Source organism: Manacus vitellinus, unplaced genomic scaffold, assembly GCF_001715985.3.
Source record: "Manacus vitellinus isolate BGI_N305 unplaced genomic scaffold, ASM171598v3 scaffold_5_pilon, whole genome shotgun sequence".
Taxonomy (NCBI): Eukaryota; Metazoa; Chordata; class Aves; order Passeriformes; family Pipridae; genus Manacus; species Manacus vitellinus.
In genome coordinates, this window is record NW_021940682.1 from 6,193,161 (window position 1) to 6,220,880 (window position 27,720).

The window sequence follows — 27,720 nt, forward strand, 5'->3', positions numbered from 1 at the left end:
GCATGCCCTAGGATGATGACATGGTGAACTTCACACCTGAGACAGGCACCTCAAAAGAACAGAGAAAAAAATCACACAGACAAATGACTCATAACTGCAATGTAGCTTTTCCATGCCTGTATTTAAGGAACCTACTCTATCAACCTATTGCCTGGATGTTCTGCTGAATACATTATGTATCAATAGGCTGAAAATTCTTGTCACATAGGAAAAAAGGGAAGACAAAAAGAATGTATCCTCACCTTTGGGTGTTCAAGCCATAGGTATAAAGAATTTGGGTCAAACAAAACAACTTCAACAAAACTAACAGGATGTTGCTTACAATGATAAAAGAGAGAAATCCAGACGACAAGTTGAACTGTTTCGGAGCTCTTTAACTTTCAAGGAAAAGAGAACGGACTCCTTACAAAAGAGTTTTTCAAATCATTCACAGGGGCCCATAATTTGACTATCAGTAAGCCAATTAAAAATAACCATTGAATGCAGAACCTGAAATGTCCTCTACTCAGTTGCCCTAATTTTCCTGACACTAAATTGCAGAGCAGTTGAATAGTGAAGAGATACAAATTAGAAAGACTATTCTGGCACAAGACAAATGGGAACAATCAAATTTCCATTTTGCTGTTCCAAGTTAGTGATTCTTCACAGTGAATGGTAAAGTAAACAAAAAACCCCAAACAGGTATTACTGCCTAGAAATTCCCTCTTGGCCCACTGTAAGGTGAGAAAATGAGAAAATGTTCTGTGAGAACACAGAATCTAATTCAGGTCTTTCCCAAGATCTACTATTTATAATTGTGAAACAAATGTCATAGAAACATAATAAATCATAATTTTTGTTTGGGGCATTATAGTCTTGAAAAGTATCTTGAGCACCCTGGCTCCAACAGAAAGATGGAAAAAAGGGTTGAATTGCATTTTGTTTGGACAAAAGCAGATCTATTCATTAGGCTTCACCTGGGACAGAGTTTACCTGTGTCCCTACCAGTACAAAGAGTTACCATGGACTTGTCAGAAGAACCTGAGTAACTAGGATCACAAGCTCTTAAAAGTCATTTGTCTTATTTGTTTTGTGAGAGCCATGCCTGAGGAATTTATGAAATCGAAACAACAAACTGTTTTAGAAACACACCAGTGCCAACAACTTTTCCTACCCTCTCCATTCCCTCACAGTTCTATCTACCCTTCTAGTTCTATCTATAGCAACCCTATTTTTGAGCAGCCAGGTAGTGAAAGCACACAGTACGATACCCTCTTGCTTACAATCCACCACGATAAAGGACTGAAGATAGAAAAACTCTAAACAGACTTTCCCAAAATAGGCACTTTAAAGTTTTCAAGACAAGAAAAACAGACAAACTTATCTCTAACTTTAATCAGCTGTTTTGCTCCTCTATTAACTTTAGACCACTCTCACCTCTCCAGTTCTGCTATCTTCTTATCCTTATCATTCTTCTCATTTTCCATCTCTTTCAAGATTTCCAGAAGACGATCCACTTCAGCCTGAGCCTTGCTGGATTCCTCCCGATACCGTGTTACCTCTCTTTCCAGCTGCTGCATACGATCACTCAGCTCTGGGCTGGCCCTTGCCTCCAGTGTTGCCTCATGAGCCTGTAGGAAAAAGGTTCAAGAAAAAAAAAAAACACTTTCATCCACATGTATGTATTTTACAAATACTACAACAACTGCAAAATGCTATCTAGAGACCTATTTCAAAACGGCAAGATTAATTATCACACAGAAATATACGGGGCCTGTGCTACTTTCAAGTATGAGAAAATACTTTCAGGGAGAAGAAAAATTTAAAACAAATTTAATTTTTTTTAGTTTAGCCTAAAAATGGTTGTTAATCTGAAACAGAATCGAAATAAAAAAGAGGTAAAAATATGAAAATATTAAAAAAGTTTAACTTCTTTGAAAGGATGGGAAAAGAAAAGCAACTGTGAGTCTAAAAGTTCCCAAAATACACTTTTAAAACAGGGATAGGACTCTAGAATTAGTTACCTGAAGAATTTATAATAATCTATATAATCTAGAAAAACAAAACATCGGTTAATAACTACAATTAATACAATAAATACAATAACTTCAATAACTACATCCGTATGCAAAGTGTCAGATATATTTGCACAGATGGTGCTGGTGTTCTGAAGCCCTTGCTAGTTATGTGAGCCATACAGACCAGGATTAATATGATTATGGTTATCTCCTGAAATTGTCTTTGTCTATTCATCTAGGAAATATATAGGGACAAAAAGTATTAGAGGACTGTGGATTATATGATCCCAATGAAGAGATGGTTTGGGTTTTTTTTAAGTGGTTTGGTTTGTTATTAACATCACTAATTTACCAGTAAAATTAATTCAACAGTTCCCAAGCATATTAGAGAGAAGGAAAATGTAGTATTTATGGTGGAAGTTAAACCAGCTGACTAAGGACTACCCTTTTATACTCCCCCTGCACCTCTGCCCTTGGATCTTGATCTGCAATTTGGTATCAACTAAAGCTATTTCAGAATTGCTCAAATTTGCTTCAGTGAATAGCAGGTTTGATGGAGCTAATCTGCTGATGAGGATTGACTGCAAAATCAAGGCCTTTCTCTTCTCTGAAACATACCTCCAAGAGAAAATAAGACTACAGACTTTTCTCCCCACCGTGTGCAGCTGCAGAAAGTTGTTTTACAAGCTGCCAATGTTCTGCTCCAAAGCACACTAAGTCTGGATCTGATAGTAAAGGACTCTGTTGCTTTTAAAGGTAATTGGAGAGAACTGCAGCAGTATAAAACACAGGGTTAGAAGCTGCTGCTTCCAAAGAACCAAATAGCAAAACTACACTTGGCTAAATCTGTTTAGTTATTCAGTAAAATAAGACTGGAGGAAAATATCCATTCATTGACCCCAACATTTTTGCCTTGAAGTGTTTTATTTTTAATTAGCTCCTTCAAAGCCAAGGCCACATTCTAGTGAAATCCAGGAGAATCTTGGAGTAGAATATTCTAGGACTGAAGGATATCTTGGTGCCTGTCTTTACTGGGATGACAACCTTGGGACAGAGTTGGGTTTCCCAAACAATGGAACGCTTCATGTTCCAGGGCCTTGGCCCTGCAGCTCCCACCTTGGGGTCAATACTAAACTGTTTTGGCTTTTTTTTTTTTTTTTTAAAGACAGGAATTCCAGAAAGCTGGTTAACCTGTACAGTATTTTATCCTAGAACAAAATGCCTGGCCATCCCCAGGTCTCCCACTGAGGAGTGCCCAATAACCAAAGATCATGGAAGAACGGAACTCTTTCCTGAGGCAATGGATTTAGGAAGACTAGAAGGCTCCCTGCTTCGAAGAGACTTCCAAGTCAAACCCTGACACCCCTCCATCACTGAACTGTAAGTCTGAAAATCCTGCTTCTGAGCTTCTGACTGAGACACGGACCCAAGTGCATCCCTGGTGAGCCTGGAAGCTTGAGAAGCCTTTGGGATACAGGGCTGTCAATGCTTTCAGATTCCTTACTGCTCCATAAGCACTTCAAATTACATGCCCTTGGAAAGGGCCTTCTACAGCAAGTGGAAGTGTAATTAATGCTCTGCCAAGAGGATGCAGACTCCAGGAGGACATGGCAGCAGTGAGCCTGACAAGTGTGTCAGCTCCATGAACAGCTGCAAGCATCAGGGGACATACTTGGCTTTGGAAAGAGAGTGTTGGTGGGTGTTTCTGAAATGCCTTTTTGGGATTTCCAACCTGCAGGAAATCTGAAATATTTTATTTCATTTCCTTTTCAACTACACCTAAATTTCAAAGAAAAAAAATCCATCTTTCCTTCCCAATTCCAGGGAACTGGGAATACTGGTTTTGGGGGGACACCTATACATCTACTGGGGGCATCTATATTCTCCTAAGAGACTCTATGTATAGAGTTAAGTCTGGATTTCAAAAGACACAGAGCCTGAATTCTTCTGCACTGGATTTAGGTATGTTTCCAACATCCCAAATTGTTTGTTTTAACAAATACTCCTCCAGGCTCTTTAAAGTCATCCAAAATACATGATCAGATAATCAAGAAACTCCTTTAAAAAAAAAAAAAGCAAAGTTGGGCTGTTAGCCTGGCTTATTAAACTGATTCAAAAGAAGTTATAAGAGCTAATGCAATTCTACTGTCAGAACAGTCCTGATTTATATTACTCTGCTAATAAAAGCATCTCCACAACAACCCAAGAGACACTACTGAGAAGAGGAAATAAATTTTCTTTTTTAGAAAATTAGCCAACAAGTCAGTATGTCTGGTTCTTATAGAACCAAAGGGCTATTTACACGACATAAATTATTAGTTAAGACACGTAACACATGTTATTTGTATATAATGCACATAAGTATGGATACTTTCACCTAACACAAAGAGAACGTTATGTGATATGGTGTAAACTGGAGACCACTTCCTGAGTAGAGAATTACTGACTGAGTGCCTTTGGTCCATTTTGTGGGGTTTGTACAAAATATGTGTTTCATGACCATATCTAAAATCCTACTGGATTCATTTATTGTATAGGAGAGAAAACCAGTGCATTTAGAGGTTTCCCACAAACTCACATCAAGATTTGGGACACGGGAAATTGGTTACCTTCCCAATGCAACATTGTGCAAAATAATTCATCAGTTTGGGTTTTTTTTTAAACCAAAAAGTTAAACTCACATAATGAATTCCTATATTCGCAGTAAAAAGCCCCACATACAACTTCTCCTACCCACCTAAAGGTGTACAAAAATTCCAAAATAAGTGGTAATTTCATTTTTGAAACAGAATCAACATATAAATGACAAATGCACTAAGAGTTTCTTCTGTATTATGAGACTCTAAGAAGTATATTTCAATAAGTTCGACTTCCATCTCTGCCTGACACAGTATCTGTAAATCTGCCATCTCTTAATATAGTTACAAACAAATGTGATAATGCATTAAAAAAGTATAATGAAAATAATATAAATTTAAAAAGCAGCTTGCTTAGGGTGAAGGGAACACTGCTCTTTCTCCTCTGACAAACAAGAGTCTGCACAGGCCATGGAGTTTACCTCAATACAGGCTATTTTAAATCTCTTAACTGTCACTATGATCCCATCATTAACTAAGTCTGTTCCTGTGTGGAGTCAAACAGGTGAATTTAAGCTACTTTCAAAAGCACAACCAAATCTGCATGTTTCATTCTGCATTGATCTGCCTAAGAAACACAGCCACATTTCAGCTAGAAAGCAGCACTTTCTTAAACTATGTTTTCACTAGCAAAGCTCATCTGATCAGTATTAATCTTTGCCAGTGTGAATTCAGTTTCAAATTCTAAGTGGTTCAGGACAGAGAATAGCTTAAGCTCACTACTCTGGATATGCTCTCACAGTTCTTAAGAGGGACTATAAACTAAAAGGTGGTTTAACAGCTTTCTGCTTTCCTGCTCTTAGCCATCATTTCCCATCTGGAATGTGTAAGCGATGGGGTGAGTGCTTCAGGTACCTAAGAAATATAAGAAAGAGTGATTGTTCCTCAAATAAATGTACTATAATTTCTATTGCTTCCACAGAAAATCAGCTGACAAAGCCAACTTCTACAACTAAAACAAAGATGACCAATGTTTCACAGAAATAACCACTATTTACAGATGGAGAGAAGAGGAAGACAAAACACATTAAAAAGAATTTTCTAAGTTGATATTTCTTGTGCCAAAACCCTCTTTATTAAGAGGAAAGGTAATCTTACACAGCTTAAAGCATGCCAGAAGCAGGGAAGAAAACAATAGCACAGATCCAATTTAAAGGTTCTAAAATGTAAATAAAAATTCCAAACATTATGACTAAGATTCCAAATCAGTATTCCTAAAAGATTAACTAAATCAAACAGCAAATAATTCACAGCAAACACTTTCTACTTTTACCTATGAATTGAGACAGTAAATTCAGTTTAACATTTCACATATAAATATTGCCAAGAACTTTTGGCCACAACGTGGAAGTTCCCAAAAACCTGAAATCCCATTTTAATCCACCCTCCTACCTCCAAGGGTTCCTCATGTCTCCTAAAAATAGTAAATGCACACACAAATACAAAAAGATATTATGACTATTTACTGCAAAAGACAAACACACATACTCACTTTCTGTACTTTTCCTATGATGAAGGCAGCAATTCAATTGATAAGACATTTGTGCTGCCTTCTATTGTGTCATTATATTAGCTTCAATAAAATTATAAATTTAAAAAAACAACCAGACTTTCTCTTCCTTTAGTTCCAAGGCTCTGCACACCACATATTGTAAGAAAGCTTTTGGAGAAGGTTGTAATGGAAGCAGAAGGCTCAGGAAATTCTCTCATATACTATGCACTGTAAACTTGAGTCTGTCACAAAGAGTTATTTGTTGTCTTTTAACCATCTTTAAATGGTTAGTCTTTGTTAATGTAACTGCAAATTTTTGACACTGAATAATGTTGGAATCAATTCATAAACAAATTATTTTCTTTATAAAAAAATTATAAAGACTGGAAGATGTCTCAAGAGAAGGCAATTACTATCACTTAAAAAAGTAATCTCTTCAGAAAGAGATCAGTTCCATAGTTGTTATTAGACATTGAAAATTTGCTCTCTTTGGAATTTACAAAAACACAAACAATGTATAAAGACAGGAGGGAAATGCTCAGGGAATGTCTGTCTTTATGAGCAAACTTCAACCCTCTCACCTGCCTCCTCTGATCTGGACTTTATTCACCTGACCACAGGCTACCACTATTTTACAGAAACAGAACTCAAGTAACGATCAGATATTCAGGACCTGCTTTTGGATATTCAGTGTATGCCTCTATACTTCATTTCTTTTAAATTGCAAAATGACAAAAAAAAATATTTCCCCAATTTTCTTTCTATCATGCTAATCATGACTGCAGGCTATTTTTTGGCAAATAGTAACTAATCAACTTCATAACATCACCAGTGGGAAATGAGGATGTGTTATTATACCTGTTGTGCAGGGGAAAAAATGAAACGCAACAATATCCTGCCTTATTCACTCAGTGCTTTCCTACTACTACAAAAAATTTGATCATCTAATTTCTCTAGACGATTACCATCTCCCTCATATATCTCTGGCTCGCTCTTGGAGCATTTGTCATGCAATACTGAAGCCAGCAAGAGTCTAGCAGACAATAATTTAGTTATAAAATGCTGTTACAACTACCTCACAATGAAAAATGAGAAAGACCACACAACGTGGCACTGGTCATTTCCCAGCTTTTGGATATTTAATTTTTCAAAGTGAGTGTTATCTTAACAAGGTTTCTGGGAGAGGTACAGCAGGTAAGTTTAAATTTTTTAGGTATAAGAAATGCAGGGAGAAAACCTCTCCAACTTTCCCCTGCATGATAAGATGCTGACATTGTCATGAAGCATCATCAGGACTGGAACTTTCAGAGCCATCATATAATCATAGAGTGGTTTGGGTTGGAAGGGACCTTAAAGATCATTTACCATTCCAACCCCTCTGCCATGGACAGGGACACCTTCTACTAGACCAGGTTGCTCAGAGCCCCATCCAACCTGGCCTTCACAAAGCCTCTTGTACCATACCCTGTACATTGGCTATATCATATTGGAGAACAGAACACAGTTAGTTCCAACTTTTTGTATTTTCTGACTTCAGAGTAATGGGAAGTCTCAGAAATTTTGCATGCTATTATAGATTTTGTAGAGAATATGCTCTCCTGACACTAACTCTCCTGTCTATTTGCACCAAGTACAATCTTTTCATATTATATCTCATTTTCCCAACCTCTTATCAACACTATTTAGCCAGGTTCAAATTCCACTCCTCTTATCCAGACAGATTCCACTAATCTATCAATTGTCCTCGTCCTTTTCCTATCACTTTTTTTCAGGTTTGGGAGATTTTCCTCCAGTTATATCCAACATCACCTGTAGCCCCATGTCTTCTGCTCACACACAACACCTTCTTCTTCCCCACGTCCCAGGTTCAGTGGAATTTTCATCGTAATCCCAGATACTCATTCTCCCAGCAAAATCCATTGTGTTTTCTCCTCTCAATGGCTAACATTCAGCACCAGCTTCCAGTCTTAACCTTGTTTGTCCTGATATGTCCTGCACACTGAGGTGTTGATTCCTGCTTCTACTCTATTTGTATCCAGCAGCTGCTTGGAACCAGAATGGTAACTGGTGAATGGTCTACTTGGTATTGCTGCCACCTGCTCAAATGGGCAGACCTAGGAGAGAGGCTGTGACAATGGATAGAGACAATGGGAAGGTCTTCCTCCCTTTTCAGGATGGGGTATAATCAGTGCAGGTGGAATATTTGGGAAGTTTCTAATTGCTAATCTAGTTTTCTACTGAGTATAAACAAACAAATAATGCATTTAACCTTTAATCGGTTTAGATGGATTTAAACAGGGGCATCAAAATCTGGTACAAGGATAAAATCTTTGAATGAAAAATTACTAGTGTTAAAAAATGACTAAAAGCAACACATTTCTGTTCCAGAAAACAGTTGTTATGGCTGAGTTTCTTTCAAAAAGACAAAACCAAATAAAAATCTCAGACTGAAGCAAATAACATAAGAAACGTTAGCTTTAAGATTTAAAAGGTTTTGCAAAACCAGAAACAATTGATAAAGAGTCTATTGAACAGGATGCACTAAACAAGTTTAGTAATGGGCTGTAACAACTTAATCTGTAGGTTTGGAGTTTGGAAAATTATTTTTAAGTGGGGGAATGTATCCATTTACGAGAAAACACTTGAATCTGTTTTTCATACCTGAACACACAAAACTTGGGGAAAAATATTTTCTGTTGTGAAATACTAAATAATAAGTAATTCAAATGCCATATCCACTAACTTTATAAGAGATCTTTATCCACTGACCATATCCACGCCATACCTACTAACCTTCAAGAAAATTGTTCAGTTTTTTTCTTTGTGCACCAAACACCTTAAAATATTTATTAATGTCTGTTTTTACATATAATAAATAATTCAAAATGCAGTGTAGGAGTCTCTGTGCCCTAGTGCATTCTAAGAGAACTTTCTACTGCACAGCACAACTCTCTTCACAAATCTAGTCCCATAAATGCATTGTATTATCTGCTCTATTAAAATAATTTCTAATATGGGATGCCACTAAAACTGGACTATTGCAAGCACCGGCAATTCTCTGACCCTCAGACAATGATTGTCAGAATAGACATTTACCCTGAACATTGTCAGGAGTAACACAGGTATCAGACTCATGAAAGTTTTGTAACACCATTTTTTATGCACAGAGCCACAAAAGAAATCTCTCATGAAAACCACCTTGGATTACGTAATTTACGGTGTCAAGATATTATTATACAAACACTCCTCAACAGGAGTGCTCTTTGACATCAAACAGGAGGTTGGTAATAGGATCCAAAATTAAACTGACATAGTACCAGCAAGCTTAATGGTCACACAAGTTTTTAAGCACTCTCTTACTTGCTGTAACTTAATTGTTATTTCTAATGCGCTGCTGTACATCGTGTTACAGAATACTTTCATGCAAGGAGCTTGATTTGCATGGAAATTCTACATTCTTGCTCTGAAAATGCACAGACAATGGAGATGGCAGAAAAGCTACAAGACACTTTAAGCATCAGCAGCAAAGGGAAACAAAAGCATTGACACAGTATTAAGCTAACCAAACAGAAATGCAGTCAGACCAACGCAGTCAAATAGCGGAAACATCCCAGAAAGCTTTTCTCAACATGACTGGTCAGATATACCATAGCATTTTGTTTGTATCCATACTATCCATACCTACTACTAAAGTAATTCAACAGTATACTCTGTGTTGGTCCAAATATAAAAGCACAGGCGAATGCACATGCAACACAAAAAATTAAATATGCCTGGCAACAGCCTCTCAGGTTGCCAGGGAACTTACTAGCTTGGATGGATGACTCAATAAAACTTCAGGGTGCTAAAAAGGGAGAAAGAAGATAGGAAAAGATGGAGAAAATTTGGGATAGAACAGTGTGAGAGAGAAAAAGAAAAGATGCAACAAGAAAAGAATTTAAAATAATAGCTGCAACATTAATTTACTAAGACGACAGAATCTTAATTAGTGGTTTTAGCATGCATTACTAACCAGCTTTTGAAACAGGAGAAATATGGAGAGTTACCCTCATGCAAGTTCCAAACTTCACCTTGATTTTTCAGTTAAACAGATTTGCCCAGTCTCCACATATTTAACATAGTTCTGTGGGTTTATATATGACTTTCATAGATTGAGAAGGACTTTGATTTCTAGTCCTTCCCTTGTATCAATTTCCAGACAGCTAAATGGTTTAGAAAGTTAATTCAGTAACTGACACTATCTGAACGCTGAACAATTGCTGGGTTTTTACTTTTACTGTTACAAGACATCCTGATTTCCCTGGTAGCCTTTTTCTTTCTAGGTTGAATACATCATTTACTGTCCCTTCTTCAAAAAAACCCCCATCAGCTGAGAACAAAAGGTAGTATTTCTGTTTCATCTACCAATATTATCAGCAATATTTTCAGTTGTGACAGGAAATCTATGTTCACAAAAATAAAAAGCACCAGGGTTTGTATTAGATAAGTCAAGTAAACCTTGGGAAAGGTTAGAATTTGATGAACACTTCATTCAGTAATTTTTTCTCCTGTTTTTTGAAAGATACTATCCTCCTGAACTTGAAAAAAGAACACCACAGCAGAAAAAAAACCCCAAAACCAAACACCCTCTGAGTGAGCCTGTTGAATCCAGAGGTATTTTCCTGGCAGGGAATCACTGCTAACATTCTCTGATGAACAGTTCCTAGAACTGCACCAAGGGGAAGTTTGTTAACATATGGTTTTGGACAATTTCTTTTCCCTAAAAATAAGGAGTATACCTACAGGGAGAAAAACTATGCAATGGAAATTAAGATGGACAAAAATCCACTTATCTTTGCTGGAACAACTTATAATACTAGTTGGTCTCTTCCAAATTAGAAAAACAAAAAGAAAGCAAGTATACTGGTTGGGAAAGACAAGACAGAAAAAGCTGGGAAAAGAGTATCCTGAAGCAAAGCAACTAAAGGAAAACCTTTTCACTATAAAATTATTACATTAAAATAGGAGCTTGGAAAAAGACTTTCCTAAGGAAAAGAAAAACACAGCATAAAACCACTTCACATAAAAACAGGGAGAGAACCCCCTGTGTGTGATTTGCCTCTAATGATTCCACCTCAGCTAAAAGGAAAACAGGACACCAGGCCATGTAAACTCAACAGGGATCTATCTATGGCTTGCTTTCAGCATTCACAACCTCCCACAGTATCTCCTGCTGGCAGAAGGCTGACAACTGAGCACAGAAGCAGTGACAGTGGAATAATTAGAATATTAAGCTCACAGATTGGCATAACTATAGTAGCATTATTTGGGGGAAAAAAAAAAGAATATGAAAAACTGCAGTTTTAGTCTCTAAGTCAAGGATCAGTATAAAATAGTTATTAGTGAGAAGAGGAATAGTAACAATGAGAAGTGGACACCTCAAGTCAGACACTGGAGGCTGAAATGGAAAGAAAAATAATACCAGTAACTTTTCAGCACACCTGCACTCCACTTGGCTAATAATATTTCAGTTTAGCACAAAATTAAATCTCTTTTACAGAAAAAGTGGAAGTTTGCATGGTTCATGATTTCTCAGAGGCTTACTGTTCGGAGATTTAGCAAGAGTTTTTTCCAAGGACTGCCCAAATCTTTTTTATCTAATAGCTTAACAGTAGTCCAATTCAGTCTCTTCTGTCAGCTTCTTAACTTATGAAGCCAATAGATTTAACTGAAAGTACTTGAACTGTTCACTGGAAATAAGAGGTAAGGCAAACAAGACTGATGTTAGACACATCTCTGTTCAAACAGTAAGGGAAACAACCTAAAAGAAAAAGCTTTTAGCCATTTATTGTTAGGAGGCACACAAGAGCTTCCTTCCTGCCTGTGTCTTATGCAAATCTACACTAAGATAATTCTCAACAGAATGAGCCTCTAATTCAGTTTTAAACTGAATGCTCTTATGTAGCCATTAGTTTTAAGGTTAATTATCACCATTATTTGCAATGGTTAACAATGTAGATGTGTAAAACTGAAGCTTTGAAATGGAGCTGGATTATCTGTCATAATTGTTTCAGGGATGAGAAGGAACTAATCCGTCTTGAAAATGTCAAACTGCCTGAATAAATAACTGCAATGCATTAAAAAGAGAAAGCCTTTAAAAATACTTTTTTTTTTTTTACTTCTGTGCAAGCTACAAAAAAACCCCAAAACTCTGGGAAATTAAAAACAGCTGGAAAAAAGGTTATTAAAGAAATATCTAAAGTTACTCCTAAGTATAAAACATATTCAAGTGAATGTTTACTATATTTTCTTGAGTAACTAAGAGTAACCATGAGTTGGTTCTAGAAAGCAAGGAAGATCAGTGGTAGAAGTGGGCCCTTTTGTTCAACTTGAGGAAAGCAAATGCAGTTAATTACTGCATAACTGGCTCCTGAGGTTAGATTCCTATATAAAAAGTAATTGTAAACTGACTTCTTATCACCAAAAAAATCTTTCCATAGAATTTGAATTTTCCCCTGAACAGAAGAATGCAGTAGCCCAACATAACACAGTACTTAAAAAAGGAACAAAGTATTGATGATTTTGTCTCTGTAGGACTTGAGAGAGTACTTTAGGGTCTCTGCACAGGAAACAATGGTCCAAAAGTCCTAGTAAATAATAATGCCTGAAGCAGAGGAGCAGATAACCAGAGTATTAGGGAAGGGTTTTATATTGTACATAGGTAATGGTAGCCTATCAATTTTCTTCTGTTGTAGAACTTGAACCATCCTGACAATGATTTAGGTAGCTTCTTTGGGTGAGAAGATGCAAATCTTATTTGTGCTTAAAATACAAGAAGTTTATATTCACTGTTTTTCTCAGAACCAAATTAAGAATAGTTATTTGTCCCATATCTCTCCTGTACAATTAATAGTGCTCTTCACATTTGAGCTATTTTCCCCTTTTAACCCTCAGGAAAAGAATCATCTTGAAGTGATTATAACAGTCTCCACTACAAACTACTACTATCATCCAATTGCCCTAACAAACTTTGGAAAATCTTAGTTCCAATAGATTCCTCAACTCATTACCAGTAACACACTGACACAAGATGAAGCTGTAACTCATGACAGAGAATTCAAAGTGAAAGGGTCCTTTAGGACTTCTGAAATACTCACCCACTGAAAAGAGCCTGTGAGACCAATAAATTTGTGTACAATTATCTTTTATTGCTACTGGGCTCTGTTGATGCTGAGTAACAGAACTGTTTATTTTGTGTGATAGAACTATGGACAAACATGGGTCTATATATGCATATATAGAGTTTCACTTATGCAGAGTTCTCAGGTGCATTAACACACACTTTACACCCACACAACAGGAATCCTAAACAGGTCTTAACTGATGACTCAAAATTTGATCTCAAATTCATTTAAGGAACTAGGACAGAGTTCCAAACTACAGCATGGGCACTCCTTTTCCTGGTTAGATGTAAAGAAGCAGCTAGAACTCCACAATCCACAATTTTAAATTTCTTTTAAAACCTGTTACATTTTGTCTAGTTCTAATTTTATAAACAGAAGAGTTATCACTATTTTGGTTAGTGTGTTTTGTGCTTCTTCATCAGAGCTCTTTTAAAATCAAATAATTAAAATCAAACAAATGTTTTTCTCAACAGTGCAGTATTTATGCTACTCACAGCTAAAATAAAGGAGGCAATGCAAACATAACCCAAAGATGCTGTTCAAATGAATTAGCTTGCTTGTAATAGAGTACTATTCTTCTGAACAGCAAAATCCTACCAATATATCAGTGGTGACTGGCAATGAGATTAAAATAAAAGACCACAAACTTCACTGGTGACATATTCTTTTCATTTGTTTTTATGCTTTCCTACAGGCTGGGCCAATCATGTACCTGAATATATCACATTAACGCCTGTAAGCACTGATAATTGGTATGTGAAATGTTTAGCTGTTATTTTTTTAGGTTTTACACCAGTTTAATGGCACAATTACTGCTATGAACCATACTGAAGACGACTAAGCCTTTAATTCCTAGTACCTGTTAAAAAAAAAAAGCCAACAGCACTGTTACTGCATGTAAATGAACTCCAAAATTAGCACAGGTGTCTGAAAGTTACTTTCATACTACAGCTTGTAACATGGTTTGCATGGACACACCTTCACAGTTCCTGCAGGAAAACAACTCCAAGAATTTGCCCTTAGATTCCAAAGTTTATTGTAGACATGGCCAATGTGTTTAGCACTGTATGCTTACAACACACACATAAACACGAATTACCTTTTTCAATTGAGTTTCCATCTTCAAACATTCTTCCTTTTTCTGTTCTAATGCAATTTCTAGTGTCTTCAGTCTTGAATCTTTCTTCAGTCCTGATGAAGCCAATGATGAAGCATGTTCCTTCAGATCCAGCAGTGATGTCTAAATTAAAAGATGTGAAATAACTATCAAGTAAGTGCAACAGCTAGTTTCTTTTCCATCTTTATTTTTTTTCTATCCCTTCACACTATGTTCAGGATCCAATTTTGATCAATATTTTTTCAGCATGTTCATGTCACTGACTTAAGACAGCTTCATTTAATTCAGGTTTTCAGGATCAAAATACAACACTGTCTAAATTAATTGTAAAATAATTTTGAAAGATGGACGATTCTGTAAACTGGAACTTGTGCTCCAGTGACAGTCATGTTTAAGAAAAACTTGTCTTCAATAAAATTGTATTTAAAATTGTATGTGGTTAGCGGATTTAGGCACTGAAAGGGTTCAAAGATTTTCTGTAAACACCTTCCATGGAGTGAACTGATTCATGCTACCTAACTCCAGAAGATATCTCAACTCCTTGCCTTCCAAGCCATTTTTGGGTCAGGTTTCTTCCTGTCAAATGCTGATTTCTATGTAGACAAAAATCTTAGTACTTCCTGGGTATGTAGTTTTTGTATTGTTTTACTTTGACTGAGTTTTGAAAAAAGACTGTAAGTACACAAGAGAGGAACAGAGAGCACTTATATTTCTCTCATACAATTAAGTTCATTTGTCTGGCCAACTTACTCATTACCAACAATCAACTTAATTAATCAAGAAAAGACTTGAGAGTCAAAAGAACTATCTGTTTTGTGGAACAATACATTAGGAATAAACATTATCCTCATGCTTTAGGCACCCATAGCTTTGATCAGCCTCTGTCCTTTCCTCCCTACATTTAGACAGGAACAAGCCTGTTCTCTGCCTTCAGTTGTCCATAAGCACAGCTCTGGTCAATTCTGTCACTGACCATCAGTCATCCACTACTAACACAATTAACTGCTGCAAATAAGGGCATGGTTGCTATCCCTGAAAAGGTGGTTCTGAAATATCAGTGCTTTGCAAATTCTCAAATACCGTGTTTTACCAGATAAGCTTTGTTGAAGGACAACTGCTATAAAGCAACAGTTTTCTTTATCTCAAATACAGCACAAGCATATATAACAAACAATTCTGTCACAACAGATCTGTGGTGGTGGTCAACCTCTTTCTCTGTGAGATCTCCTTGTAAAATGCTGACTTTCTCTTTCAGGTCCTTAATGTCTTTCTTGTAGTTGTCGATCTCTTCCTGTTTTTCCCGTTCATCTCTGTCACGCTGCTCCTTTAAGCGCTCAATGGTCTTTTCCTGACAAAAGAAAGCACTCTGTGAAGAAAATCCCTCTTAGTCAGTTCAACTTCTGAGACTTCTTATCGCAACACTTCTTACTCACTTTAAACGAGGAGGAGGAGTGTAGGATATTGCCCTTTTCCTTATGGTTTTAAAGATCCTCAAGAAGGAAGAACCTTCGGAAATATATGGATTTATTGCTATGAAATACCAGGTTTTCTGGATCTCTGAAAGTTCCCAGTGCTGCTACAACGCAATGCAATTTATCTCGTTCTGATAATCAAAATTAACCCAGACCAGGGTACATTACATATCACTTTCTGACTCACTTAAATCTTATTTTTCCACAATGTACAGTTAAGCCTGTGGTCTTTCAGAGAGGAAAGGGTGCAGCGCATATGTGACACCAGGACTGATATACAGTAAGAAAAGACAACAAAACGACTTTTCAGTACACCAGATATCAGTGGAGCTTCGGTTATCCTGGAAGCTGAAAGGATGCAAGTGAATTCCACAGCTTTACCACAGTTCATAGAACCTGACAGACTAAAGGAGCTGTAGCCCTGGTTCTCTGGGTACCGCAAAAAAAAAATTAAAATAAATAAAGTAAGTCTAAAAGTTGTCCCAGCAAAACAGAATGGAAAAGTCTGTTCTCTCAGCCTGCTATCTCCCGAGAACCGCGGCAGCGTAACAAAAAGCGTTAGTTGTCGGGACAATCCCTCGGATTCCAGGCTGGGAACGCCGCCGGTCCCGCCGCGCTCGCGCGTCCTGCAGCGCCCTCTGGCGAGGGACGCGCCCCGGCCCCGCGGGATGCGGCCACCCTGCCCTGCCCTGGATGCGCCGTCCAGGGAATGCGAGGGACAGCGACTTCAGAGAGCTTATCAGCCAAAGGAACTCCCCAAGGAAGGGGATCACGCCTTCCATACTCACTTTTTCTGCGAGCGCTTCTTCCAGCGTGGTCAAGGCAGTGTCAGTGTTTGTGGTGTCGGCCTGCAAGGATTTCACTCGGTCCTTCAAGCTGCTCATCTGCTTCTCCTTGTCTCTCAGCTGCTCTTGAAGATTTTCAATCTTAAAAGGAAAGGGGTGAATTTTAAGGCAACATGAAGCAAAACCATCCAAAATCATTCTAGGAGTATATTAAATCGTTAAAATTATTCTTAAAGCAAAGGAAGCGGGCAAGGGTTTAATTCTTATAACTCTACATCAAAACATCAAGTGATGTTAGCAAAACCATAGAATAATAACAAGGAATCAGTAACATTTCCAACAATGAGGAAGGAATTCAGAGCAAGAAACACTAAACTGTCTTTACAAGAACAACATAAAGAAAGGGTATTATTCCTAATTTCCAAGGATGTTGGACACTGTGTGACTGAAGGATGATGAAAGCATTAACAATAAGAAAGGAAAAAAGCTGAGAAAAACATATGTAAACTAAAAAAGGCTCCTGATTACTAAGAAGTTTCGAAGAAGTATTGTTTCAAATATTTTCTTTGGTACTATCATATTTTTGCTGTGCTGGCAATGTTTCTTGTTCATCTTACATGGTGGCTTGCTATGTGATGGATGATCACAAAGTGCCACTCCTTAGGTAGAAAACATATCAGCCTTGTTTTCTGTGGGTGTAGAATTTGATCTATTTATAAGTTCTGAATATATCTTTTGATACACTGAGAAGACCTAATGAGTCCTGAATATATCTTCTGATACACTGAGAAGACCTAATGAGTCCTGAATATATCTTCTGATACACTGAGAAGACCTAATGCTAAACCCTTTTTATGCATATATACACATTAACATCATGATAACCTGTCAAACCCCAAAATTTATCAACATATGAGTAAACTGTATACAGATTTCTCAGTTGCTTCTTTTTTTTGTGTTGTTCTGACAAGTTTTTCTTGCATCAGAAAATGTACATCATAAACTGGTGAATGACGTGGCATGTAAGGTACTCATCTCCAAAATACTTGTAGGAAGATATTCTTTCAAAGACATTTGTAAGAAATAATGCAACCAGACAGCCTCAAAGGCTATCTAGTCCAGTATTCACAATGTTGAATTAAAGCATTAACTAATCTTTTTGTTTCACCTTTTAAACAGCAGTTAGCAGCAGCCTGGTTACTGGAAATATAGCAACTATACCCAGGTTTTACTCTTCAGTGTTGGAAAAACTGAGTTGCTGTGATTCCAGAGAAAATGGCTGTGTAGACACATCCACGTCTACTTTGCTATGTCTATTAAAATTACATCTAGAACACAGTAGAATACAGGGATTGGAACAAGATGATTTTTAACATCCTTTCCAACCCAAATGATCCTATGATTTTATGACAGTTTTAGAAACTGGTCTAGATCTGTAATGATAACCATAAAATATTTTGCAAGAGACTGAACATCTAGTCACAAATAATGGCAGATATGTTAACAAGTGGAAGCTAGAAGGAAGAATGACCTAATTCAGGGAAACATTTTCAAATGTTCCTTTATAAACCATGACCATGGAAGAGTCTTTCGGTCTAAGACTCTTTATACCATATTTTTCATTTCTTTTAAGCAAGCACAGTAAATTTGGGATTCAGCTTTGTACACAATTTATATATTACTGCTAGCAGAAGAACTATCTAAGTTTTTTGTTGTTGTTTAAGGAATGGACTGAAATTTGGTTCAGTTTATCTTTGTTATTAGTTTCAATTAGGAAAGAAAAAAAGAATTAGGCCTCCAAGTTATGCTCAAAACTAAATTTGGGCACAACACAAATGATATGACAAAACAAAGAGCATCAGGAAACCATAACCGGAGATGTATCGTGTGAGTCAGAAATAACTGTAAGAATTGAAAATTCCTTCTTTATACACTCATATCTATTTTTTAATGCCTTATGTAGTCCACGGAGCCTCAGAAAGAACCCTACTATTGTGAGTGAAAACTGACTGGTGCCCACACGTAGGGCTGCTGAGGAGGTAACGTCCCCAGGAGTAGCCCAGTGGTTGCTTCTGACCTTAGGAGCTGCCAGTGTCATGAGCTGTCTAGACAGGCTGGTGTTTAGACAGTCAACCATGAAAATATACTACAAAGGAGGTTGAGTTATTCTTAGACTCCTGTTTACTTCTGAAGGAGAAACACTCTCGCCAAAGGCTCTGGCTGGCTGAGGAGGGGATAGTGCAGAGTGACTTTCTGCTGCGAGCAAACCACACACAGGAGGCAGCTAAATAATTCAGCTTCAGCATATATTTAGATGATTACTAAGGCAGCACAAGCATTTGCACAGTGTGCATTTTCATGTTTCAATAACACTGTTTGCTATGACCAGAGTAAGAAGATAGCTGTATGAGAATACTCATCTTCCCTTTACAATTGCACCCTCTGCTATTAAAAACCCTAAAACAAGAATGTAACGTGTATAAAGTTTGAACCTGTCTATTCTTTCAGTCTATAGGCATATTTTTCTGTCTGGAGTAATAAATGGTGAGTTTGTTATCATCCAGGGAACAGCAGTATGCAGAAATATTCCAAGTCATACTAACATCTCGGCACTACTTAAAAACCCCTCTGCACCTGCAGCTGTGCCTTTTGCAGGGGCACATAACTGGGAGTCCCCAGTGACGGACATGACCCTTAAACTACAGAAAATGAACTGGCACAATGGGTCAAAATCGATGAAAATAAAACAGGTAAGTAAAATTAGATTTTTCTTTTCTCCCCAACAAAAGATGAAATAAACCTCGGTGGAATCTCTAAGTCTTGTGGAAAACATAAAGGGCCAAGGACTGAATGAACACTCGTTAGTCTTGAAATACTCAGAAGATGATAAATCTCTGAAATGCTGTAAACTAAAGTATATATATATATAAAACTGTACCATCTTTCTAAAAAGGAAAAATAAAAAAGATATTATTTTTAACTATCTTTAATCTTGCCATATATACTTGTTTTGCAGGGTAAAGACAGCCATCTATGGATAAGTTAGCAACACTATCCTTACTGTAAAGGTACACATACCTACACTGGAATCATCTGGTCTGCACACCAACTTTCTCATCAATAATGATTTACTGAAATATTTTTTCCAACATTACCAGTTGTCAAGCACTATCACGTTTCAACCTGGGTGATTTATTCTTAGTGGTGTGGAACTAATTATTTTGCCTTCCAGCCCCGAAGCACAGGAGAAGAGGCAAGAGAAGCTTCCTCTGGCATTCTGTTCCAAAGGCAAGGAAACATTCTACCTCTCACAAATACTGATCTCACTGAAAACCACAAGCAAATACAAATTAAAAATAGCCCAGGGATTTAATGAGACACATCTAGTTAAATATCCATCAAGGTCACCAGATTCCCAAATTCCTCTAGTTAGAGGTTACTAGCAAATCCTTTGTATCATGCTTCAATCACGAAATTCTTCTGTAGACCCAGTGCCCACCCCAGGGCATGTGGAAATGGAACACTTGGAAAACAATTTCTATTGTATCTGTGACTTCTGAATAAATTAAGTGGGTTTGTGAACTGGTTGTTAAATTTCTTCCACACCCCACCACCCCATGGTATTGGAAAAGAACCTTTTTCATCCTTCCAAATATTTATTTTTAATCAAACACCAGCCAACACTTTACAATGATAATGTTTGCATCCCCTGGGTTGTAACAGAAATACCTGCACTCTGTCTTTCAATTTGCTTCTTGCTACTCTGTTTGACTTGTAAAAGGAATGAAGTGGTAAAGGCCTTAACTTAGTTCATTCTGTGACAATAGAAGTGAAACAACCCTCTTAGAAATACGAAGATCCAGTAATTTGGACAAATATTTAAATAATGCAAAATGTCTTTCTTGAAATTCAAAATGTTTTACAATTTGAGAAGGTTCATTGCATATTATACTGTTTGTGTGTACCTCCAATATGTAGTAACTAGCTATACTACTTGACTGCAGACAAATCTTTCACTGTTCTTTGTTCTATAAACAGGTGGAAATGCTTTTGCTTATACTCTACACTTGAAAGAGATTGTTTTGATCAGTAACCTATCTTCATCATAATATACACCAAGTATAGAGAAGACAATTTAACACTTGAGAGTATTCTTTCACTGTATTACAAGAGCAGATGTGCAAAAGAGTATCTCAGGGTTCTGTTAAGTCTCCTCTGCTTTTTCAGCCCTGGTTTTCCTCTGGTGAAAGCAGCACTGCAAAAAGGATCTCAATAATCAGGTGGATTGAGAGTGTTTCTGTTCCATTCCTGTGGCATACGAACCATAACTTCACATAAATTGTGACCTTTCTTCCTTGGTTTTGGGAATGCACTATTGGTCACACCAGCTCCAGGGTCAATGACCACGAAGAGATGATGGATTCTCACCAATCATAGGAGAAGGGATTCTGTCCACATCAGAAATATTAACAAGAGGACAAAAAGAGCATTTTTGGAAAGGAGAGTGGGTGAGTAAACAGGTACACGATGACAAAACAGCCACAATTCTGTCTAGCTGGAGACATGCTACTCTCTTCAATGTAATACTGATATCATGATAAAAATTTGAGAGCCTACAGACATACCTGAATTGCTGGAATCCCACAGTATTTGAGAAGCTGAGAAAGGTGGGCTTGCATCAAAATCAAGATAACCTATCGGACATGTTCACATTAAAACAAACATGCTCACACAAAAAAAATTAATAAAAGAATTGTTGCTTCAGGGAAAGGAGTAAGATGTTACTGAGAGACCACCTTAAATACTGAGAGACCATTCAAGAAAGCTGTAGTACTGGATTTATAATTATTACTGTAATTCTGAAAATCATTTTTAGAGACCATAATGAAAGCCTATAAGCAGATATTACTGTCCAGTTTTCTAACATTAAGCTCCAGTTTTATCAATGTCACACTGAAAACCTCACTATCATAATTGTCTTTCTATAGTAAATCCTGCAAAAGTACCACTGGAACAGTCCTGAACAAATTGCAAAAATCCATAATTTAATTTAGCATTAACAAATTCTCTGTGAGTGTGAAGTAAGGTCTGTCACATGAGTGAACATCATTCCTATTACTGTATTGAACTATTAGACTGAAAGGAATGTTCCTGCGATTAATTTTAAAGGTTAAATTCCCAAGACTAACAACAATGTGAAGCTTTAGGCATACCATGTCTTCTTGCAAGGGTGAGATTTGTAAGTTGTTTTAAAGTTCAGGACAGATCAAAACAATTTCTCTTTGTTCACTAAGATTTTGGCAAATGCAAGCCAGAGTTTCTTCCAAAGTTCAGCTGCACTCAGTACACTCTTTTCACTTTATGATCCAACCAATTGATATAAACATGGTCACACTGTTGTCAAGTTTTATACAAAGATTCTTATTTTTGAATTATCATACTAAAAACCAATTTAAGTAGTTTGCATATCTACTAAATGTGTAAAGTTCATTAAGGATAAGTAAATTAAAATCACTATGAAATGCAAGATACCAGTAGTGGTCTCATTCCCTCTCTCTCTCTTCTTAACTTCGAATTCTGTAGTCCCAGTTAACACTTCACTGCAGAGGTGGTGAACTGTTCAGTTAAGTGGCAAACATTTGTTTACATTAATTCTGCTACCCAGGGAAGACTGGATAAATTTTTATTTTGCTTCCCAACAAAGTTTTCTCTTTTTTTGCTGCTTCAATGCTTCAATCTGGAACATTACTGTCTTTGTAACATCACACTGGAATATCATTATGCACTTTGGAAATGTCCTGAACCTAAAATAGTGGGATTCTGTAACACCTTGAGCTGGTACAGAGGACCTTACACCAGGAGGTTTCTTCAGTGGCCATGGGCTACCAAAGGAACACACAGTTGCCTTAAGAAAAAGAACCAGGCTAGAAGGGGTGGGGACAGCATGAAGAAGGACAGGACAGAAAGAGAATTTGAAATGGGAAAACTCCAGCCTGCTGATGCATCTTAAACAATCATACTTCTGTACCACTACACGAGTCCAGTTAAAACCCGAAACAGCTCCCATTAAAAAAATTTGTTGCTTTTTCAGAAGATAAAAATCTTTTTGTCATTTTCAGTCTCCCGGTCTCCAAAAAGTCCTTTGAAATCGGCATGAAGATCTACACTGTTCAGCTTTACAAATAAAGCATTGTGTTGCTATGCAGGTTAGAAAGCACAAAGAATTTATCTTTGTGATATCCACTGAAAATAAAACCTTAAATTATCTAATAAATGTACAGATCACAAACAGGCACGTTGTTACTGCTTCAAAAGGAAGCAACTTATATGCAGAGAAAAAAAGCTTAAGAAAGTACCTACAAATTGCAGGACACCTCATGAAATTAAAGCTTTATTCCTGACCTAACTTTGCAATCAAGTTGTCTTGAGAAAAGAATGGTGTGCAGAAAAAAGTGCTGAGACAACAAAAATTGACTTAACTTGTACAAACAGTTAATTATTTTGTACCTCTGGTGAAGGAACAACAAAAATATGACACTGTGACAAAAGAATATTCTCTTTCTATTGCCTTTCAAATAAGGTTGCTTTGCAAGTAGATCTATACCAGCCAGAAAAACAGTTCATCTATGTTTACATAATCTCTAAGGACATTTATTTCTATCCCTTTGTTTCCTTTTGTCCTCCTTTCTTTTGCATACCTAATCATCCTCTGGTAGCACCAGTTTGCTGAGAGATCACTGCAAAGCAGAACTTAACAAGAACAGTCACCATAAAGTGAATTGTAATTCTAGTATCTTCTAAATAATAAAGATTTTTTTTCTGTACTGTCGTATTCCCTATAACAAACTGTATTTAAACCAGATGTTTCAAGGTATATTCTCAGAATATTACTATCATGTTTGCAATCTTTTTGCCCTGCTAGTAAATAGTATGAATTTCCTTTGAACCTAATGCAATCCTATCACTAAAGTTTGCTTTTTCTGAAAATTGACACTGAGAGACATTTTCCTGACAAGCTTCTGAAGATACTCCAACACAATTCAAATCAGGGGAAAAAAAAAAAAAAGAAAAAACCCTCCTGATTTTTGAGTTCATAAACATCCTGAAATTCACATTTTGAAGGGAGCCAATGTATAGGTTGTTCTTAAGCATTGTGTCAGCTCCAAAGCACTCGCCTAGAAAAAATTACGTATTAGCAATGACTCACATCCTTAGACAGCTGTAAACCAGTTAAATTCAGTTAAGAAATTGCTTCATTCTGAGGAGGTTCAATAATATCAATAGCCTAAGCTAGTCAAAAGCAGAGTCTTAGAATCATAAAATCCTTTCATGGAACACTATTCAATACAAGAGAGGGTTTTGATGTGAGGGCCAGACACTTTTTCTAACCCACTGATACTGGCTATGTCTCAAAGCACACAGGTTTTAATATGAATGGACAATACTTTCTTTATGTAAAATGCAATTAAATAACAAAAGTAAAAAAGCTGGTCATAAGAGATTTGATTTTGCAATATGTGAGCCAGTTGGTTAGATGCATATGGTTCATTGCATGACCCATTAAAATTCCTATCACTGGTTTATCTTAGAGCTTCACTGGATGACCCCTTGTTTTGGTGATATTCATCAGGTAAGAGAATGCATCCATTATCCACCACCAAGACTTCAACCTTGGTTGCTCATTAAGATAATCTGTTGGTTCCAACTTGAGCGTAGTACTTTCATTCCCAACAGTAATTCCCAACAAAACACTGCTATCATAAATAGCAAAACAAATTCATTTAGACGCTGCTTCTCCTCTTCATTGAAACACTAAGTTTATATATTACCCATTTATTTCATATATGTTAGAATGTCATCATACTGAGAACCACAATTGAAATCATCTGGTAATTTATTTCACAATCTAGTTATGAATAACATCCATTTTGCTGAAATCCCAGCCTAACCATGCAGAATAACATCACGCTAATTCTCCTTTCAGCTGTGCCCTGACATTATGAAGCAATCTGTGAGTATGTTTTCCAAAGTTTTACTCATACAACCTACCAAGCACAAATGGATTAAACACCCAACTATTTTGGGGATATCTGCTCGCTCCTGTTCCAAGTCTCAGAAAAGACTTAGGCAATAAATGTGCATGGATTTGACTTAGCAAAGTTAATTACAGAAAAAAACCAAATACTTATATTGAAGTATTTTCATAATGATGGTTCCCAAATGTTCAAAATAAGGAAAACCAAAACTACTTCATTGTGCAAGGCTGATAAAACAAGGGAAAAAATTGGACCCAGTAATTGTTAAATTAGATCGGATTTTCTGCTTTGTAAGAAGCAGAACAAAACTAAGAAGTTGTGACACTGCTTTTAGAATACTCAAGGATCACAAGGTTATATAACATTTAAAAACTGTCAAGTGAAAAACTTCCTATATTAACAATTAAATTTCTTTACTTGGATAAACCAAGTATAGTATTTCATTGACGATTATTGTGAAACACTCCTCCCTCAGTGGCAACTTTATCTCATATACTCAGGAATACTGATGATATTTTCCTGATTTGCTTTATATTTTGATTTTGGTTCTACACAGAGTAAGGATACTGTAACTGCTGACACACCCCTGAGAGAGACACAGTTGTGTGTGTTATATATCACACCCTCATATACAGAAAAAAAGGTGGCAAAAAAAGACATGAAGAAAGGAAAGGCTTAACTCCTCAGAGCACTGAGATACCCAAGCATGGAAATCAGGGAGCAGAAAAGACCAACCATTGAGGCAGGTGAATGGATAGGATAGGATGGGAACACGGGATTTAATGTTGATTATAAAGGAAATCCTCACAGCAAACTAAACTCCATTTACATTAGCATTTAGGATCACTCAAGTAGAAGGCTGTACAACTTGAACAAAGATTTTAAATTAGATTTCGATGCAGACACTGAATTACTTTGTCCAAATAACTCATTTATTATGATCAAAGATATCCTGTAAAGTAAAACTGTCCTAACCCAGAGGGGAGAGCTCTGGAAAGGAGGGATGCTTCTAATCCCAGTGTAAAACACAGCCAGTCAACTGTGATTGTCCTGATTCATTCTCCTAGAAAGACTATGGAGTGATGAATAGGAAGGGATTAGGAAGTCATACTGTAAATACTAAACATGAAAGTGTGTGTGTGTGTGTATTCTTCAGTAGTTAGTTATCCCTGCTATTAGAGAATTCAGAACACAATAGGCAAAATACCAAACTCTAAAAATTCTTTAGTAGTCCATGCTCAAAAAAAATAATTCAAGAACCTAATATAATAACTTAGTACCACCATTTGTTTATATTCTTTCCCACTTTATACTACAGGCTGCTTTAGGCAAATCAGCACTGCAATCTCTACAGAATATAATGGTTGGAAGGGACAGAGAACGGTCCTCTTTATGCAGAAGTTCTGTGTTTAAAGCCATTCTCTGCCATCTTTGCTGGAAGATATGTAAACCCTTCATCACGCAGAGGAGCATCCCAAAAATCAAATGCATACTATTCTGGGACAAAGGGACCTTAATTTCTTCTGGTGACACTACTCCATACTGAACAGTTTTCTTATCCCTTGGATAAGTGAAATCACGGACTTGAAAGCCATTCATATGCTTGTGCCTTTCGACAGTCCCAAAGACTGCATAAATATTATGCAGAGACCCAGCCTAGAAGTCTGTCTAGCCTAGTGGATTCAAAATTCACTCTCGAATCCAGGAAACTATTGATTTAAGCTGAAAAATCACTCCTTCCTTGTTCTGGTGAAGATCCCTGAGTTGGCTAATGCAGTCACTAATGTCTGTTCCAGACACAGCTCAGACAAAACCCCCAGGGGCAGAAAACGCCTGGTGACCAAAGGGCTGGAAACTGTGAAGTCTTACAACCCAGAGAGCAATGAAAAGCCTTGTGAGGAAGACTGATGTAAGCAACCCCAAAAATGGCACACGCCCTTGCTTTTCCTGCCTCTTCAATCATAGGGAAGTTTGTATTTGTCTTGCACGACAGTGAATGCACCAACAAAGCTCATTAGCTTTATCTTGCCAGGAAAACTACACGTTTAATTTATAATGAAGGCAAGAGGCCCCACAGTTGGCTGTTTTCCCAGATCCCTTCAAGAAACCAGAATTTGTCAGTCCCCCTACCTATGAGTAATGTTCCATCTTGCCAATCAGGAGGTTATCTCAAGGCACAAGGAGGACATAGTATTAAGATGACTGCTCCTCTTTGAGGGATACTAAAAAAAGAAGGTTCCTTCCGTACATGACAGATCTGCTGGGTTGTGGTTTCAGTTTTCTGGAATGCTGGAGTACAGATAATACCAGAAACTCCAGTGGAGTTTTCCTGTAACTTTGCTATTGCTATCAATCTTCTGTGACACTATTACAGCAGCGTGCATCAGTTTAAAACCCCACATTTTCTGGCTACAAAAGTTGAGCTACAGAACTAACATCATTAACCTCACAGTCCTGTTTTCTTTCTTTGTTTGAGCCTACTGATCTACAAGGACAAGTAGATATCCATTACTTGAGACAAGAAACAATCAAGCACTTCAGTTACTAAAGTCAACAGGCAAGATTCTTTAATAACATCAATAAAAATGGAGAGAATGTTCCTTACATTAGTAGATCTCAAAATAATAAACTGACTTGCTATCATTCACACACATCAGAGCAACTTTTGACTTTTTCAAAGAATATTACTATACATCTGGGAATACAGGTACATATGTTACATATAATCCAGATGTTTTTATTTTTATTGTGGTATCACAAAATGCTCCAAGTAAAAAAGGGATAATATAAAAATAAAGTAGCACATTCTCCACTTACAAATTTTGAATTATAACAAAGGCAGGCATAAACACTTATTTTGAATTCAGTAGGTTCCTCTGCCACAACTGCTGCAGTAGTAGTCATAACTGTGCACCAAAATTTACTGAAATAGCATAAAATTTGTTATATGTAAAACCAATTTTTCAAATTTAACTTATGCCTCCTCCACTAGTTTAGGTGGCCCACATAATTTTCTAAACAA

General features: G+C 36.9%; 1 protein-coding gene across 11 annotated transcripts in view; it reads right to left on the bottom strand.

Annotated features, from left to right (window-relative positions):
• The window catches only part of ERC1 (ELKS/RAB6-interacting/CAST family member 1), a 273,196-nt gene that overhangs the window by 158,407 nt on the left and 87,069 nt on the right, over positions 1-27,720 (bottom strand). For 6 of the 11 annotated variants that reach the window (XM_018080448.2, XM_018080447.2, XM_018080445.2 and 3 more), the window contains 4 exons: positions 16,666-16,803; positions 15,613-15,753; positions 14,388-14,528; positions 1,417-1,610 (listed from right to left, as the gene is read on the bottom strand). In XM_018080448.2, coding sequence (XP_017935937.1) covers positions 1,417-1,610; positions 14,388-14,528; positions 15,613-15,753; positions 16,666-16,803 — 614 coding nt within the window. Of the gene's footprint in view, positions 1-1,416; positions 1,611-9,933; positions 9,970-14,387; positions 14,529-15,612; positions 15,754-16,665; positions 16,804-27,720 lie in introns of all 11 variants that reach the window. The other 5 variants (XM_018080446.2, XM_018080441.2, XM_018080442.2 and 2 more) reach the window with 1 other exon arrangement.